The 17,367-nt window shown below is 41.6% G+C and overlaps 1 protein-coding gene across 4 annotated transcripts in view; it reads left to right on the top strand.

Annotated features, from left to right (window-relative positions):
* Positions 1–17,367, top strand: part of SNAPC3 (small nuclear RNA activating complex polypeptide 3) — a 39,194-nt gene that overhangs the window by 8,934 nt on the left and 12,893 nt on the right. For 2 of the 4 annotated variants that reach the window (XM_070935546.1, XM_070935544.1), the window contains exons 1-2: positions 7,486–7,718; positions 15,976–16,050. In XM_070935546.1, the coding sequence (XP_070791647.1) occupies positions 7,492–7,718; positions 15,976–16,050 (302 nt within the window). In that variant the 5' untranslated portion in view covers positions 7,486–7,491. Of the gene's footprint in view, positions 1–7,485; positions 7,719–15,975; positions 16,051–17,367 lie in introns of those variants that run through there. The other 2 variants (XM_070935547.1, XM_070935545.1) reach the window with 2 other exon arrangements.

Below are 17,367 nucleotides of genomic sequence, written 5' to 3'. Positions count from 1 at the left end.
GCTCTGCTTCACTCTCTTTTGAAGTTCGTTGAAACCAAGATGGCTGCCATTCAAAATTTCGCGCGAGGTCACATCTTTTCTTTTTTACAACTATTTTCTCAGTAGTCATTTCACTCACAGTTTTTTGATCTTTGGGTTTTTCTTTAATGACGTTTTTCTCTCTCGCTGCTCCGCTGTTCCTCAGCATCTCCTGGAGGTCCGCGATGAGGCTTTCATCATTCTTTTGGCTTTTTAGTATCTTTAATATCTCTGACCTGAGTTCGTTATTTTCTATCTCAATTTCTTCCTGGTCGTTATTTTCACTCATCAGTTCTTCTTCTTCAGTGGTGTATTCTTCGGATTCTCTCGAAATCGCATTAGTGGATTCGTTGATCATCTCTTGATCAGTTTCTATTTCTTTGCTGTAGGCCCTGGTGTTGGGCCTATCTTTCTTGGACATTTTTAATTACTTATTGAGTCAATTAACCATCCTCTGCTACCAGCTTGTTGCAATATTTTCAGGATCAGACTCAATAAAGATAATAGAAGTTAGAGATTTAAATATATTTCTCTTTAATCATAATAGGCATTCTATATTCGCTGAATATTCAAGATAGAAGCAAGGAAAATGGGGAGGATGGCTCCTTATATATACAAGGGGTGGAGCCAGGAATGGGAGTGGTAAATTATGAATACATTAAAGTCCAAAGAATAAGTTAACCCCTGATGTTCCATATATACATTATTTACACATTAGAGAATAAGGCATTTACATCTGACAAGAAGAATATTGTAAAAGTTTCTTTTTTGTTTTAAAAAAACAAAACTGTTCAATAAAAATTATATATATAAAAAAAGGAAACAGTCAATATAAATTGTAAGGATTCCAGCAACAAAGTTACAGTCATATAGTCATAAATGGGAGGAGATGGGTGATAGAAATGATGAGAAGATTAATAGTAAGGAAGACTTGAAATAAGATTTGAGATACGTTTCCATTGTTTTCTGCAAATTCAGCAGAAGGTTAAAGATTAACACAGGGTTAGCACAGAGTAAATGCTGAAATAATTACAGTCAGTTGGCAGGACATAATCAAAATAATCAAGTAAGCCTGTACTTGTCCAGGCCTACCCAGAATTTCACACTTTGAAATCTGTGGTGTCACTTACCAACTCAGGTTTTAAAAAATAGTTTCTTTTGTGGGGTCCTTGGTGCTCTCTGAGCTTGCTTGTTGTCTTGCAGATGTCTCATTACCCATCTGAAACATCTGCAAGAAAACAAGCAAGCTCAGAAAGCACCAAAGACCCTACATTTCAAACCTGAGTTACAAATATTCTCCTTTATTGATTTTCGTTTGTATTTTTATTTATTTCTTCAATTTTCATGGCCACCCACTGGATAGCCATTGGAGGGTTATAAACAGTAAAAAAAACACCGAAATAATTAAAACCCGTCACACTAGAAGCAACTCATATTCAAAACATTAAAATAGGGCTTATATAACAACCTAGTGTTCTGCTGTTTAGTACCTCATAAACTCTAGATTAAAATGCAACAAAAGTAGGAAGTACAGGCAAAACCTAATCTTTACACACAAGAGCAGATATTTGCAATCAAATTGGTTCCCACAACATCTTAACCTAAGGGTAATTTCTCCATACTTTGCTCAACTAATGTGCTGATGTTCTTTTCACCCACTAAACCAAAAACTAGCCAAACAAGCTTGCTTCGCTGAGTATACTAAGCTGACATGTGGTGGGCGTGTAATTTGAAATTTGAAATGCGCTTGACACAGTTTTGACTCTGTGTATGGTGCAAATGTGGTGAGAAAAAGAGTTACCCATTTCAGAAGAGACATACTTAATAACTTTGATGCAGCTGTTGACTTTAGCGTGCCTTCTAAAGAAGCTCTATGAGAAATTTTAATTTAATTTAATTTAATTTGTCGCATTTCTATGCCGCCCAACTCCCAAGGGACTCTGGGCGGCTTACAGCAAAAATAATGCGAACAATAAACATAAAAAAATTATTAAAAAACATTATAAAAACATTATAAAAACATTAAAAGCCCATGCACACCATTCATGGCCGGATCTCGCAAGATTGCAACAGCGAGATCAACGGCACCAGGCCTGCCGGAAAAGCCATGTCTTCACCGCTTTCCGGAAGGCCAATAGTAGTCCGGACCTCAGGAGGTACCTGAAAAGAGATTGCACCCTGAAATTCAAATTGATCTGATGTTAGATTTCAGAAAGATTTCTACTACAAGTAGTCCAATGGTGGGTTTCATAATTTTTTACTACCGGTTCTGTGGGCATGGCATGGCTGGGTGGGTGTGGCTGGGTGGGTGGGTGTGGCAGGGGAAGGATACTGTAAAATCTCCATTTCTCCCCCCCCCACTCCAGGGGAAGGATACTGTCAAGTTTCGAGGTTGTCTCAAATAAATTGCGTTTCAAACACAGTCTTTGAAGAAAAACTCCTATTTATTAAGCACGACATTCTAACCCGACTCCAATCGAAGCCAACACTGACTTCCAGCCCCAAAACCCTCCCTTTCCGTTCCCCACTCCCCTGCACTCATTGGCCATCTTCCAAGTCATTCTACCCCTAATCTACTCCAGCTCAAAGGAATTTCCCCCCTCCCATCTCATCTCCTAGGGGATATTATCTCCAGGGAAAATAAGTAGGTGAAAAGTCAAACATCCCTTTCCAGACGCCTTCGCTTCTCCTTCTTATGTCAGCACTAGAGTAAATGCAGCTTGAAGTGCTGACAGATACTGTAAAATCCCCATTTCCTCCCGATCAGCTGTGACTTGGGAGGCAGAGAACAGATGGGAGAGGGGCCAATCAGAATTTTTATTACCAATTCTCTGAACTACTCAAAAATTCTGCTTAGGTTCTCCTGAACTGGTCAGAACCTGCTGAAACCCACCTCTGAGGTAGTCCATGACTTACAACTACGGCTGAGCCCAGAATTTATGCTGCTAAGTGAGAAATTTGTTAAGTGAGTTTTGCTCCATTTTATGACTTTTCTTGCCACATTTGTTAAGTGAATCACTGGAGTTGTTAAATTAGTAACACGGTGGTTAAATAAATCTGGCTTCCCCATTCACTTTGTCTGTCAGAAAGTTACAAAAGGGGGTAGCATGACTCCCGGGACATTGCAACAGTCATAAATATGAATCAGTTGTCAAGCCTCTAAATAAATATCACATGACCATGGGGACGCTGCAACGGTCATAAGTGTGAGAAATGGTCAAACGTCACTTTTTTCAGTGCTGTTGTAACTGCAAATGGTCAGTAAACGAACTGTTGTAAGTCAACTATTCTGTACTTTCCACAAATTCAGCAAAAGTCAAAGGTTAAAGACTCCTTATTGCTATTAATCACATCTCCATACTAGATGTAGGAAAGGCAGTTAGGTGTAGCAGTTAAGGCATCAGGCTAAAAACTGAAAGACTATGAGTTATAGTCCTATCTTAGGCACAAAGCCAGCTGGCTGACCTTGGGTCAGTGACTCTTTCTCAGCCCTAGAATGGAAGCAAAAGCAAAACTCTTCTGAAAAACCTTGCCAAGAAAACTGCAGGGCCTTGTCCAGGCAGTCTTTGAGAATCAGACATGACTGAACAGACGGGGGAAAAAATTCAAGATGTGCAGATTTTAACTCCCAGAATTCTCCAGCCAGCATGCTGGCCAAGGAAACTGGACATTGAAATCCACATAACTTAAAGTTATGAGTCGTGGTGGCGCAGTGGTTAAGGGCAGTACTGCAGGCTACTTCTGCTGATCATTGGCTGCCAGCAGAACTGGTAGTAAAACCAGCGGGAGGCCCCGCCCACCGCCCCGGATGTCATCATTGGCGATCTGCGCATGTGCAGAAGCAAGGTGCATGCACAAGCGAGGCGAGCGCGCACGCACGATCCTGTTGCTAAGCATGGGCTAAGTATATAAACAAAACAATGACAGATTTTAGCATGCAAAGTATTTGGGTGCTTTATGCTCTCATTGAATCCTTCATCCTCTAGCTCATAAACCACTCTTACATATTATTGTATTCTTATCGTTCTAATTATTTTATTGTTCTACTACTACTCCTGGTTTGTTTTTTACACTCCTTTCATTTCTTCCTTTTTATTGTTATAAGCCGCCTAGAGTACCTCCTTAGTGAGAGGTAAATAAATAAATCTGCTGTTCTTTCTGTTTCTCATAGGGTTGCAACAAAACATCCATGCATTAGTGCTACATTACTAAGCTAAAATGTAGAAATAAACCACATAAAAATAGTTTTTTTATTTAAAAAGTTTTTTATTTTAAAAATAAAATAAAAGTGTATCTTCTGAATACATCTTTTGTGTCTTCTTCATGTACATGAATTGAAGTGTCTAATGCAATAATCAGATACACATGTTGTAACTATGTGCCTGCAGCAGTTCAACTTTTCAAAGCTACATGGCACACAATGATTTTCTTACTCTAGAAACTACCCAGGTTGCATTCCTGAGAACTTTGTTCTGATTTCCTGTCCCACTTTAGTTAGAGCCTGGCTGAATATCTGTGGAGGCTTTTCTGAGGCTGTGCCAGTTAAAATATTAGCTTAATTGTCTGTGCCAGTTAAAATATTTGCTTAAACATAACTAGGAGCATGAGTCTCAAGTTCATCTTATTGTACATTGATAAACAGATTAAATTCCCCATGGAAGAAACAAATGACAGCTGTTCTGATATAGATTATTGTGGGTTTACCCTCCAATCTGTACTTGTGTTGTGGTTGGACAAAGCCTGGAATGAGGTCAAACAAAAAATCCTCAATCTTGATGTACTAAGGGATAGTCTTAACATCTCATACCTCTTATTATTATTATTGTGCTATATCCATCATCGGACGTTGATGATCATGTTGGCAGTTAATACCTTTAGAAGAGAATATTTGCAACTCAGGGTTCAACTATCAGGTCCTTAGTGCTCTCTGACCTTGGTTGTATTCTTGTAGATATTTCATTGCCCAACTAGGTAACATCATCAGTGCTAGAAGGGTGTGGGGTTTGCTCTACATTTAGCCACTTGTATATAAATAAAGAGCAATGCTCTCTTAAAGCATTGATGATGTTACTTAGTTTGATAATGAAATATCTGAAAGAAAACAACCAAACTTAGACAGTACCAAAGACCCCACATCTCATACCTCTTCTTTAATCAGCTCATGTATCCACATTTTAGCATCTCCAAATGTTTTTATGTATATTTGTACCCTAACATAGGAAGATACTCAGATTGCTATTGTTAAGACACTATTCTCAAGGGTACTGAGGGGAGATTTAATTACATCCTCTATCAAGAGCATTTGTGCATATGTCTCAGTTTGACACTGAAATTGCAACAATTGTACATGTGCTTTTCTTTCCCATCTACAGAGAGTGGAGTTAATTACTCCCCTAATTGCCGATTATCCAACTAGTTCTAACAGCCATCACTGTCAGGGCCGGATTTTCCTATAGGCTAACTAGGCTTCAGCCTAGGGCCTCAAGGTCAAGAGGGGCCTACATTCAAATTGTTAGCAAAATTAAAATTACACTATTCTAAAAACAGTGAACACTAAAACACTGAACCGAAATAAGGAGAAATTCTACACATATGACTAATAAACAAACATAAAAACTTAAAAATGGGAGGTGAAAGGGCCTTATAAGTGGAATAGCCTAGGGCCTCTTTTCATCTAAATCCGGCCCTGATCACTGTGTTTCTTATTAGATGAGAACCATAAAGTCTCCACAAATATGATCGAATTCTATGCCATAGCAATTGTTGTCAGAAAGCATTGAGCTGGAAGGTGATGGGGGAGTGCCTATCTTCAGCTGTTAATGGGCTTGTATGTTCGATATGTTGGCCTAAGTGTGCATTCTTTAATTAAAAAAAACGTGATATACTTTTTGACTAAGACAATTAACTGGTATCATCAGGAAATGAAATAATGTGCAATGGGTACAAAATGAGTTAACTTTCAATTTTCTTTTAAAAAATGAAGCTACATAACAAAATAGCATACAAAATCTAGTTATCAAAAATGTTTTTCATGCCCAGATGACTTCAACATAGAATTTCAAATGAGCTTCTTTTTAATTAAGAATATTAACAAGCACTCAAGCTGGTGTTTTCTGGACATGATAGAACGGCAACTATCATATAGGTCATTTAAGGGACTTTAGGTCATTATTCAGTACTAAATGTCAGTGTTCTTAATCAGGTTGCTATATCTATTATTATTGTTATTATTTAATCTTCAATTCAATTAACAGTCTGCACACCAGAACAACTAGACACAAGAACAGTTTTTTCCCAAACGCCATCACTCTGCTAAACAAATAATTCCCTCAACACTGTCAAACTATTTACTAAGTTTGCACTACTATTAATCTTCTCATCATTCCTATCACCCATCTCCTCCCACTTACGACTGTAACCTTGTTGCTGGTATCTATATGATTTATATCGACTGTTTCCTAATATGATTTGATTGCTTATTTGAACCCTATGACTATCATTAAGTGTTGTATCTTATGATTCTTGTCAAATGTATCTTTTTCTTTTATGTACACTGAGAGCATATGCACCAAGACAAATTCCTTCTGTGTCCACTCATACTTGGGCAATAAAGAATTCTCTTCTCTTCTCTTCTCTTCTCTTCTCTTCTCTTCTCTTCTCTTCTCTTCTCTGCGACTGGTAAAGACTTAAAAGTTCAGGTCCTAACCAAGAACCTAAGAGCTGTCAAGGTAACATCTAAGAAGTATATAGGCAGTTCTAAGTAGTGTTTTTTTACAAAGTTAAAAAAGTGGTTAATTATTATTGTTGTCGTTGTTACTATTATTAGCACAGTCAGCCAGATATTTAGACTAGATTTGGCGTTTTTATTCACCTAGCAATTCTTTCCCAAGGTTTATTCTTCTACACACACACACACACACACACACACACACACACACACACACACATATATATAAAACTTGTGTCCTAGCTTTTTAATAAAGCGTACAGAATGTGTCAACCTAAATAGCACGATTTTTAAAATGATGTAAAATTACAGCAGAATTTAAAGCTAGACACAATCTAGTGGGCGTAGACAATCACTGCCGCTCTGGCTTCATTCTTTTCTAATTTTGCACGATTGTTATTTAGATATAGAAAAATAATCTGCACACACAGGAGTGGGACACCTGGTTATTTCCACAATTCGCTGGGGGGAAAAAATCAGCGAACGCTTCCAATCCCTTGAACGAGCACCCGGCTCCTGAGGAACCCTCCGATGAATTCGAACTACAACTCCCAGCATTCCTTATCGTTGATCTTATTGGCTGAGTCCTCTGGAAGCTATAGCTCAAGCAACATCGGAAGTACCATGTTGAACGGCGTCAAGTCTCTCTGCCGTTTGGAGGGAAAGAAACTACAAGTCCCAGAAGCCACTGGGGCCCCACATCCGTTTCACATCTCGTCTCCTCTGGGCTAAATCCTGATGCAAAAATGGCTGGAAGCAGCACGGGGTCCAGAAGTAATATCCCCGATTATGAGACGGTGGATCTGAATACTCGGGCGTTCCACGTGGGCGCTTTTGGGTCTCTTTGGAAGGAGGCGCTGCGCCAGCAAGACGTGTCTCTCCAGCAGGCAGAACCTGCGGACGACGAGGCGGCGGTGATGGAGGATTTTCTCTGCACGCCGGAGATCGTGGCAGAGCTGAAAGCTGTGTGCAGGTAGCTCATCCCGCTTCCTGGCTAGCTGTGTCGAGTTGCAATTTTGAGACCTACAGTTTAAATCTCATCACTTGAATGCCTTTTGTTTTGATCTCAGTTTTACAATAGAATAGAATCGAATTATTTATTGGCCAAGTGTGATTGGACAACACAAGGAATTTGTCTTCAGTGCATCAGCTCTCAGGGTACATAAAAGCTATACGTGATAAATCATGATCATAGTCATCATAAAAATACACTCATCATAAATAATAAGATACAACACTCAGTGATAGTCATAGGATACTAAATAATCAACATACATCATACTAGGAAACTAAATAAAACAATTGTAGGAAGTTAGCACCCACCCCTTTCCTAGAAGAATGAAATATTTTGGGAAATATTAAAAAGTAAGAATATTATGTTTCCCTGGATGAGAAATGGAGAAGCATGTTTTAAAGACAAAGCAGCTCCCACCTTCCTGCCCCCACCCTTTGTTAATGGGCCAGAGGCAGAAACCCAATCCTTTGTCAAAGGACATCTGCAACACAATGGGACCCATCTAGCAACTCACCACATGGCACCTGGGAAGATTACATCAGCCAGCAAGGCTAGCTAAGACCCCCACCCCCTGGGAGTCTGACAACCAATCAGGATACTCTTTCTGGGCCCCAGGAAGTTCAAAGCCAGAGAGCATAAAACCTGGGGACTCGCTGTATCTCACCCCTTTTCTGTTCAGGAACTCAAACCATGTGATCCTGTCCACTATTAAACCATCTTTCCAAGCAGTCTCCATGTTTCCAGTGTCTTTTTCCCCACTTGGAGCAGAACCCAGAAGGAAATTTCTTCCTACACAATATAAATCGTAAAGAACAAACCTGTGTTTGTTCGTGGTTTATGTACGAACAAACCTATCATCAGTTACAGCTCATCCACACATGTTCCTGGTTGCTTGCTTGCTCCATCCGTCCATCCATCCATCCATCCGTCCATGGATCCATATTTGTATGGCCAACCATCTCTCAAAATGTGATTCTGTAAACATAAAATAATAAAAACATTCCATAGTTAAAACGTTAATAATATTATTAAAGGGCTAAGAGAAAGCATTAGATCTTATAAACGAGATAGCTACCTTATTAAATCATTAAGTCCTTAAGACCCCAAACCTGTTGACACAGTTAAGTTTTGAGGAACTTCCGGAAAGACATGAAGGATGGAGACGTATTTGTGCAGGGGTTTTTTTAGAATAAGTATGAAAGTGCTTTGTCCTTACCTTTTTTCTAAAATATTTTTTGAAAAGCTTTCCATCTTGATATTCCCTGGAATATCAAAACCCACTCTGCTTAATTTCCTTAATTGGCCAACGTTAACGCCCCTTGAATTCTCTCCTCACTTAATCAATTCTTATTAAATTCAGGGACTCGTGGTTTTTTCCAGTGTAAACATAGCTCTGCCGTCTTAATTATACTTTCAGCCTGATCATGTATATATTTGCTTAGAATTAAGCCTCTCTGAGATTAATGGAGGACTATAATGCAAAGAGTCGATACGGATTTGCTGGCACATATTCAGTCAATCAATAAAACCATACTGGTAAAAATGGAATTGTAGCTTCCCTCAAATGTACTTAAGCTACATTATAGACCAGTTATTATTGTCTGCTGGGTTTTGTCATTGACTACTGAAAACTTTGGATGAAGACTGAAATAGATTCAGAGTCCTGTGTTTGAAGGGTGACAGGGATGCTGTCAGTCCTGGAATTCTTCTAACTGTTCATCTTTTCTTTGGAATTGCAGCCGTGGTGTTTGTCCTTATCCACTGCAGCAAAAATGTATACGGTATCAAAGAAAAAGTACAATAATTTGATTTCTATTCCACCTTTCATTCTGGTGCTTTCAAAGTTGTGGAGACAATGTTCTCTCCTCCCTATTTTTCCATATAGCCACAACCCTGTGAGATTAGGATGAGAGAGGAATGGATCCCAAGTCATCCCAGTGATCATCTGAGGGTGTTGCCTCTCTTTTTAATGGGAATGCTCTGTTTAGTATTAGAGGGGATGGGAATGGGACGGGACGGGACGGAGCGGAACTGAAAGGAACAGAACAGAACAGAACAGAATTCTTTATTGGCTAAGTGTATTTGGGACACACAAGGAATTTGTCTCTGGTGTATAAGCTGTCAGTGTACATATAAACAACAAAGTGATAGGTCCTATATCATAGGTTGTAGTTACAGCCATAATCATAATATACAACAACAAGTGATAAATCATAGATACCAGTAAAAGAAGGGACAGTAGGAAAGATGAGAAGGTAATATCAATGCAGCCTACTACATGGATAAATATATTTAGGCCTAGGACAGTGCTGTGAGAATTTGGGATTCAGCAGAGTGATGGCACAGGGGGAAAAAACTATCTTTGAATCTTAATTGTTTTGGCATGCAATGCTCTATAGTGGCGTCCAGAGAGGAGAAGCTGAAACAGTTTATGTCCAGGATGTGAGGGGTTTGTAGATATTTTCTCAGTCCTCTTTCTGGTTCGTGCAGCGTATAGATCCTCAATGGAAGGCAGGCTGGTTGCAGTTGTTTTTGTGCAGTCCTAACCATCTGTTGAAGTCTGTATGTCAGACTTCGATGCTACCTCAAAATAAATGAATTTCCAAACTGCCAATCTTTAAGGAAATCTTTTCTTTATTCAAGCACAGCAACCGGATCATGACTCGATGCGGACAAGACTGACCTTTTGCCCCCCATCCCTCCCTTTCCGATCCCCAATTATCTGCTTCTCATTGGCTATCTTCCAAGTCACTCTCCTGACTTCTTGTCTCTTCATTTCACAGGAATGTCCCCCCTCCCTTCATTTCCACGGTGACCGAGCTTCAAAGGGATTTAGCAGGCAAAAGTCCAGGGCTTATCTTGTAATTGCAATTGTACAATCTTCCTTTCTATGTCAGCGGTGAGACGCTGACATCCGGCCCCTCTCCCTTCACTCTCTCCGTGAGGCCTGCGTGAGATAAACAACAAGTTTAGCACCTTACCCCATCCGGGGGTGTACCCCACCCCCTCCTGGCTTGTCCGGGTGATCTGCATGGAATTTAGCTATGAGGCCGTCAGCTTGGATAACCCTTCCACTTAATTAAGTACTGGAGGCACCCTCTGTGCCACCTCGAATCGAGACTCGCTGTACTTCATAGTGGGTCTGGCCTCCAACAATCAAGGGCCCTGGGGGATCATGTGGCACCAGCCTTAAAGTTGACCCTACCACAGGCTTCAGGAGGCTACTGTGAAAAACAGGGTGTATCCTCCCTAGTAACCGGGCCAACTGCAATTGTACTGTGACCGGGTTGATTATTTTTACTATTGGAAATGGTCCTATGAATTTTGGCCCAAGTTTTCTGGTCGGGAGTCTGAGTCTCAAGTACTTGGTGGAGAGGTAGACCTTCTCCCCTACTTGGAACGGCCTCTGGGGGGCTCGGAGCTTATCTGCTTGTTTCTTATAAGACCGTGCTGCCTTGTCTAATGCCCTCTTGACGTTCTCCCAGGTTTCTCTCAGCATTGCCATCCATTTGGTTAAGGTAACTGAGGAAGGAGGCTCCCTTGGATACTCTGGCATGGGGACAAAATCGATGCCGCTCACTATCTTAAATGGGGTTAGTCCTGTACTACTGTGGACAGCATTGTTATATGCGACCTCCGCAAACGATAAGAGGTCCGCCCAGTTCGATTGTTGGTAGTCGACGTAGCACCTCAGGTACTGCTCTATCATGGCATTCAACCTCTCTGCCCCCCCCCCATTGGTGCTCGGGTGAAATGCTGAGCTGAGGCCTTGGGATGATCCTATGGATCGAAGGAATTCTCTCCAGAACTTCGCTGTAAACTGGACACCTCGATCGGAGATGATTCTTCTGGGTACTCCGTGCAGGCGGTAGATGTGTTTTACGAACAGTTTGGCCAATTGGCGGGCTGAGGGTAGTCTGCTGCAGGGTAAGAAATGTGCCTGTTTGGAGAATAAGTCTATTACAGTTCAGATCACTGTGCTTCCGCTGCTCCTCGGCAGTTCGACTATGAAGTCCATAGCAATCTCCCATGGCCTTGACGGTTCAGCTACTGGCTGTAGCAGCCCCGGGGGCCTCCCTGGTCGGGTTTTCGTCATGGCACAGATGGTACAACTTCTTACATAGCTGTCTACGTCTTTTCTCATGTGGGGCCACCAAAACTGTCTCCGTGCTAAGTGCAGAGTCTTTAGGAAGCCAAAATGTCCCGCTGGTTTGAATCGTGACTTCTCTTGAGGACCAAGGTGCGTAAGGCCTCTGGGACATAAAGTTTTGTCCCCCTCCATGCTAGGCCATCTCTCTTTGTCAAGAGATGTTGATTGTCTCGGAACCAGGGGTCCGCCAACGTTTCTGCCTTGAGCCTTGTCGTTAGGTCACTTGTGGGTTGCCCCTGCTGGTCTCGATGCTGCTGTCTGGTGGTTACTTGGCCCACACCTTGGGCAGAAGGGATGATGGGATTCACTATCTGCTCACGTTCACTGTTGTATTGAGGCATTCTTCCCCCCTGGGATGTGCTTTAGCTCAAAGTTGAAGCGATTGAAGTATTGGGCCCACCGGACTTGCCTGGGCGATAACTTCTGTGGGGATTTGAGGGCCTCCAGGCTTTTGTGGTCAGTGCAAACCTCAAATGGTGTCTGGCCTCCTTCTAGCAGGTGTCGCCAGGTTAACAGCGCCCATCCCACCACGAATGCTTCTTTTTCCCACGCCGCCCATCGTCTCTCTGTGTCGGTGAGTTTGCGGGATGTGTAGGCACAAGGTTGCAGGTCCCCCTGGCTGTTCTTTTGGAGTAGGACTGCCCCTACTGCCACATTGCTGGCATCTGCTTGGATGACGAAGGGTTGTTTGGGGTCAGGATGCTTCAAGACAGGTTCTTTTGCAAACATTTGTTTTAGTGTCTCGACTGTTTGTTGGCAGGCCGGGTCCCACTGTAGAGGCTGTCCCGGGCGGGGTTTCGTTGCCGGACTCCCTGTCTTTAGGACGTCCATCAGAGGTTTGGCAATTCTTGCAAAGGAGGGGATGAATTGCCTGTAGAAATTTGCGAACCCCAGGAAGCTCTGTAGTTGCCTGCGGGTGCGAAGGGGTCGCCAGTCTAGGACTGATTGTACTTTAGCCAGGTCCATCTCTATCCCCTCGTTTGACACTCGGTAACCTAAATAGTCCAGACGCGATCAGTGGAACTCGCATTTTGACAGTTTGACATAGGTTCGCTTTCAGCAGTTTTTCTAGTACTTTGCGTATGAGGAGTATGTGTTCTTCTATGGTCTCCGTGTAGATGAGAATGTCATCTAGGTAGACGAGGACCCCTTTGTACAGGTGGTCATGTAGAACTTCGTTTTCAATTGCATGAACACGGCTGGGGCTCCCTGTAGCCCAAATGGCATCACCTTGAATTGGTAACTTCCCAGGGGGCAGTTGAACGCTGTCTTTCACTCGTCTCTTTCCCTGATGCGTACTCGGTAGTAGGCTTCGCGGATGTCTAGTTTGGTGAAAATCTTCCCCTTGGCCAGGTGGGCTAGCATGTCTTTCATGAGTGGGAGGGGATATAAGTTGTGTATGCAGACCGCATTGATCCCCGAAAGTCAACTACAAGACGCATAGAGCCGTCTTTCTTTTCTTTGAAGAGGACCGGTGCTGCGACCCACGGTTTGACTGGCTCAATGAAACCTCTTTGTAGGTTTTTGTCTATGTAGTTTCGCATTTCTTGCATTTCACGGGGCGTCATGGCATATAATTTAGGTTTAGGTAGTTTCGCCCCAGGGATGATTTCGATGGTGCAGTCGGCATCGCGGTGGGGAGGTAGGACGTCACACTCGGTCTCGCTAAATACCTCTGCTAGGTCTTGGTAGTCTTTTGGTATCTGCTCTGTTTCATGGGTGCTGTTGGATGTGGGCCCCAGCTGCTTCGCGGTGCCCTTCCAGAGGGGCCCTTGCGTCGGTGCCATCTTCTTTTGTTCAGGCGGGAGATGTTGGGGCTCGAGTGTGGGGGGTGTTTGTCCTGGTTGGAACGGCAGAGATTGAGGCCCTTTTGCTATCCTCAATCTGCGGGTGCCCTCTTGCCACCAGATAATTGGACACCACTTGTCTAGCCAGGAAAGTCCCAGTATGACTGGGTCGGTCATCTTGGGGGCTATTATGAACCGTATCGTCTCCCAGTGATCCCCTAGTTTTAGCTTCACTGGCTCGGTCAGGTGGGTGGCGTGAGGTCCGCCTTTGAGGGTCCCATCAACTTGCTCAAATCAAATTGGGTGGTTGAGCTTCTTAGCTCGGATTCCCAATTTTAGGACTGTGGGTAGATTAATCAGGCACCTAGTGCAACCCGAGTCTATCAGGGCTTGGAAAGTCTCTTGGGTACCTGTCTTTGGGGCTGTTAGGCGTATGGGGAAAAGGAAAGGGTGGATGGGTCCACTCACCATTGGGTCGTTTTCACCCTCGTCCTCACTGTCATACAAGTCGGGGGATGGGTCTCCATCATCCGGGACTCCCCTTGTCTCGGTCAGGTGCGCGAAGACCTCTGTGCCTGGGGGGAGAGCTAATGAGAAGCAGATAATTGGGGATCGGAAAGGGAGGGATTGGGGGGCAAAAGGTCAGTCTTGTCCGTCTGTCAGACTTCGATGCTATCTCAAAATAAATGAATTTCCAAACTGCCAATCTTTAAGGAAATCTTTTCTTTATTTGAGCACAGCAACCGGATCATGACTCGATGCGGACAAGACTGACCTTTTCCCCTCCAATCCCTCCCTTTCCGATCCCCAATTATCTGCTTCTTATTGGCTATCTTCCAAGTCACTCTCCTGACTTCTTGTCTAGTCATTTCACAGGAATGTCCCCCCTCCCTTCATTTCCACGGTGACTGAGCTTCAAAGGGATTTAGCAGGCAAAAGTCTAGGGCTTATCTTATCATTGCAATTGTACAATCTTCCTTTCTATGTCAGTGGTGAGACGCTGACACTGTACCTGTTCTGTTTGGTTGTTGTGCCAAGCCCACAGTTATTGAGATACACATAGTAATTTCTCTAAAAATCAAACATTTAGATGTTAACTCTACATGTGCACTGTGACCTCTGGGTGTCTTCTTTCCACATGAACATACACTGAGTCCTTTAGAATAACGTTATGCTACGTGTGTGCCTATATCTTGACACCCTGCTGTAAAATGAAATGCAAATAGTTCAACTGACCAAGTCAGATATTGCAATCTATTGGGCTCTGTACAAACAGCTTTTGCAAGGCACTTTCTATTTTGGCTATTTTTTAGGAAAGACTCTGGTCAGACATGGTATGAAGCAAGTAGAAGGAGAAGGACTTTATTTTGAGGGAGACCAATTCTTATCTTTTAAAATAGAGTCCTTACATAACAAGACATTTCTCCTGATGTTCTATTTTGTATACTTTATATATTTTTTATTGCAGCCAAAGATGTGGGGAAAGAGAATGTACACCATTAAGATGATGTTGGGGTCATGGGAAAGCTTCAAAACATATTATGAGTGAGGCAGATTTGGAGCTGCTAATTTTTGTCTCAACTCCATATTTCTTAATACAGAAATGCCTGATTTTTTACTAACAGAAACAGGAAATAGTAACTAGTTTTACTAAAAAAAGGCTGTTCTTCTATACAAAATCAGTACTAGCTGTAGAAGTTATCCGTAGTCTGGTAGAGAATGTTTTGTCTAATGTACGTTTCTGTATTATAGAACTGTTAATTTTTAAATTTTACTTCTTACTTTTTTAAGCATAAAAGATGATTTATCTTTCAGATGAGTACCAGCTAACAGGAATTGGAAGTAATAAATGGTTGGCTTTCTTCATTCCAATTATGAAAAATAGTCTATTTTTTTTTTACCAATGGCTGAAGGTTAGACTTGAGTCATAGTCTATTTGCTGAACCATGGTAACAGGTTTCAATTTTGTGGGTTCAGTTCAACCCATTAGGCCATAAATATTGTACATAAACCACAATAGCTGGTCTATTGAACACACTCATCAAAGAAAAACCTGATTACATTGTGTTTTACTGTAATCTGTGAATCCAGCCATACCGTTTATGCTTCTAAAAGAGAAGTCTACAATAGCATTAGCTATCTGGTCCGAAAATATTTTCTTGGCAATTGTTTAATTTTACTTCCTACTGTACATGTAGCTGTATGTTTCTGTATATTTTTATATATTTACAAGTTGACTTTTCCTGCAATTATAGAATTAATTTTGAATTGTTTTTAGCATTGCTGCACTGAAGAGCTCTGATAAAGAAGATACAGAAGTGATACCTGAAGATACCAACTTAATAACTCTTAAGTATGTTGAATTATATCTTCAGTTGCAATTCTGATTAGTTGGAAGTTTGTTCTAATCCATCAGTAATTTTAAGAACTGTTTATGAACTAAGGCAATGAGCAGATGGATACAACATGCCAAGCCAAAGCAGACAAACTATGATGGCTTAATTCAGTTAGTTTGCCTGATTGCATACCGCTAACATAGACTTTAGGTCATCATTCAGTACTAAATTTAATTTAAATTTAAACAAATTGTCATAATTGTATTTCACTGTATGCTAACATGCAAAGAGATGCTGTGTTTGTCGCTGTAATGCCTTGGGTGACCTTCTGTTTACAGGCCCTTTCAATAAAGCCAAACATTCTGTTTACAACTCTTCCCAATAATTTTATGACCACATACTTGATTCTAATAATGCCTCCATAATACTGGTTCCTTTACTGTATTGTTGAGGGTTTTTTTGCTAGCGCAAAGCTTGCCTACATCTGGGAAACCTATTTTGCATTCTCGCTATCAGATTAAATCTGTTTCCTAAGCAATTTGTAATTTATTATGTCTTCCTTAAGCTGAATCAGCAAGGCCCTGGACACCTTTGGAATGTTGAACGCATGTCATTGGTGCCCTTTCAAACTGAGTTGTCCAATCACAAAAGAGGAGCCTTGGCTAATTATCAAACGCCCGTTGAGGTATAGTGGGCGGAGGATATCTATATCGAATACTGAAATAGCATTAAAAGTTACCACTGCTCTTTAACTGTGATTAGCCTTCTTCAAACGGTGTATGGGTAGTCCTTCACTTACAGCAGTTCATTTAGTGTCTCCGCAAAGTTACAACTGAAAAAAATGGCTTATAACCATTTTTCAAACTTACTTGCAGTATCCCTGTAGTCACATGATCAAAATTCAGACACTCGGCATATTTATGACGGTTGCAGTGTCTCAGGGTCATGTGATTATCTTTTGCGACCTTCTGAGAAGGAAAGTCAATGGGGAAGCCAGATTCATTTATCAACTATGTTACTAATTTAAGAACTGCAGTGATTCACTTAACAAACGTGGCACGAAAGGTCGTAAGGTGGGACAAAATTCACTTAACAAATGTTTCATTTAACAACAAAAGTTTTGAGCTCAATTGTGGTCGTAAGCTGAGGACTACCTGTATTTTGAACCATCTTGGATCAGGGATAAGCGATGCAGAGTACACATATGCCTCCCTGGGCTCCAGGAAATTCTCCTCATCCGCCACAGTGTCATAGTGTCTTTAATAATCAGATTGCAAACCGCTAGACTAAAAAACAAAGTATCAGCTTTTAACATTATGAATGTTTGCTAATTA

Source organism: Pituophis catenifer, unplaced genomic scaffold (assembly GCF_029215685.1).
Source record: "Pituophis catenifer annectens isolate HBS135680 unplaced genomic scaffold, rPitCat1.0.hap2 SCAF_2, whole genome shotgun sequence".
NCBI lineage: Eukaryota > Metazoa > Chordata > Lepidosauria > Squamata > Colubridae > Pituophis > Pituophis catenifer.
The sequence above is the reverse complement of the archived record's forward strand: the minus strand, read 5'-3'. Positions and strand labels throughout refer to the sequence as shown.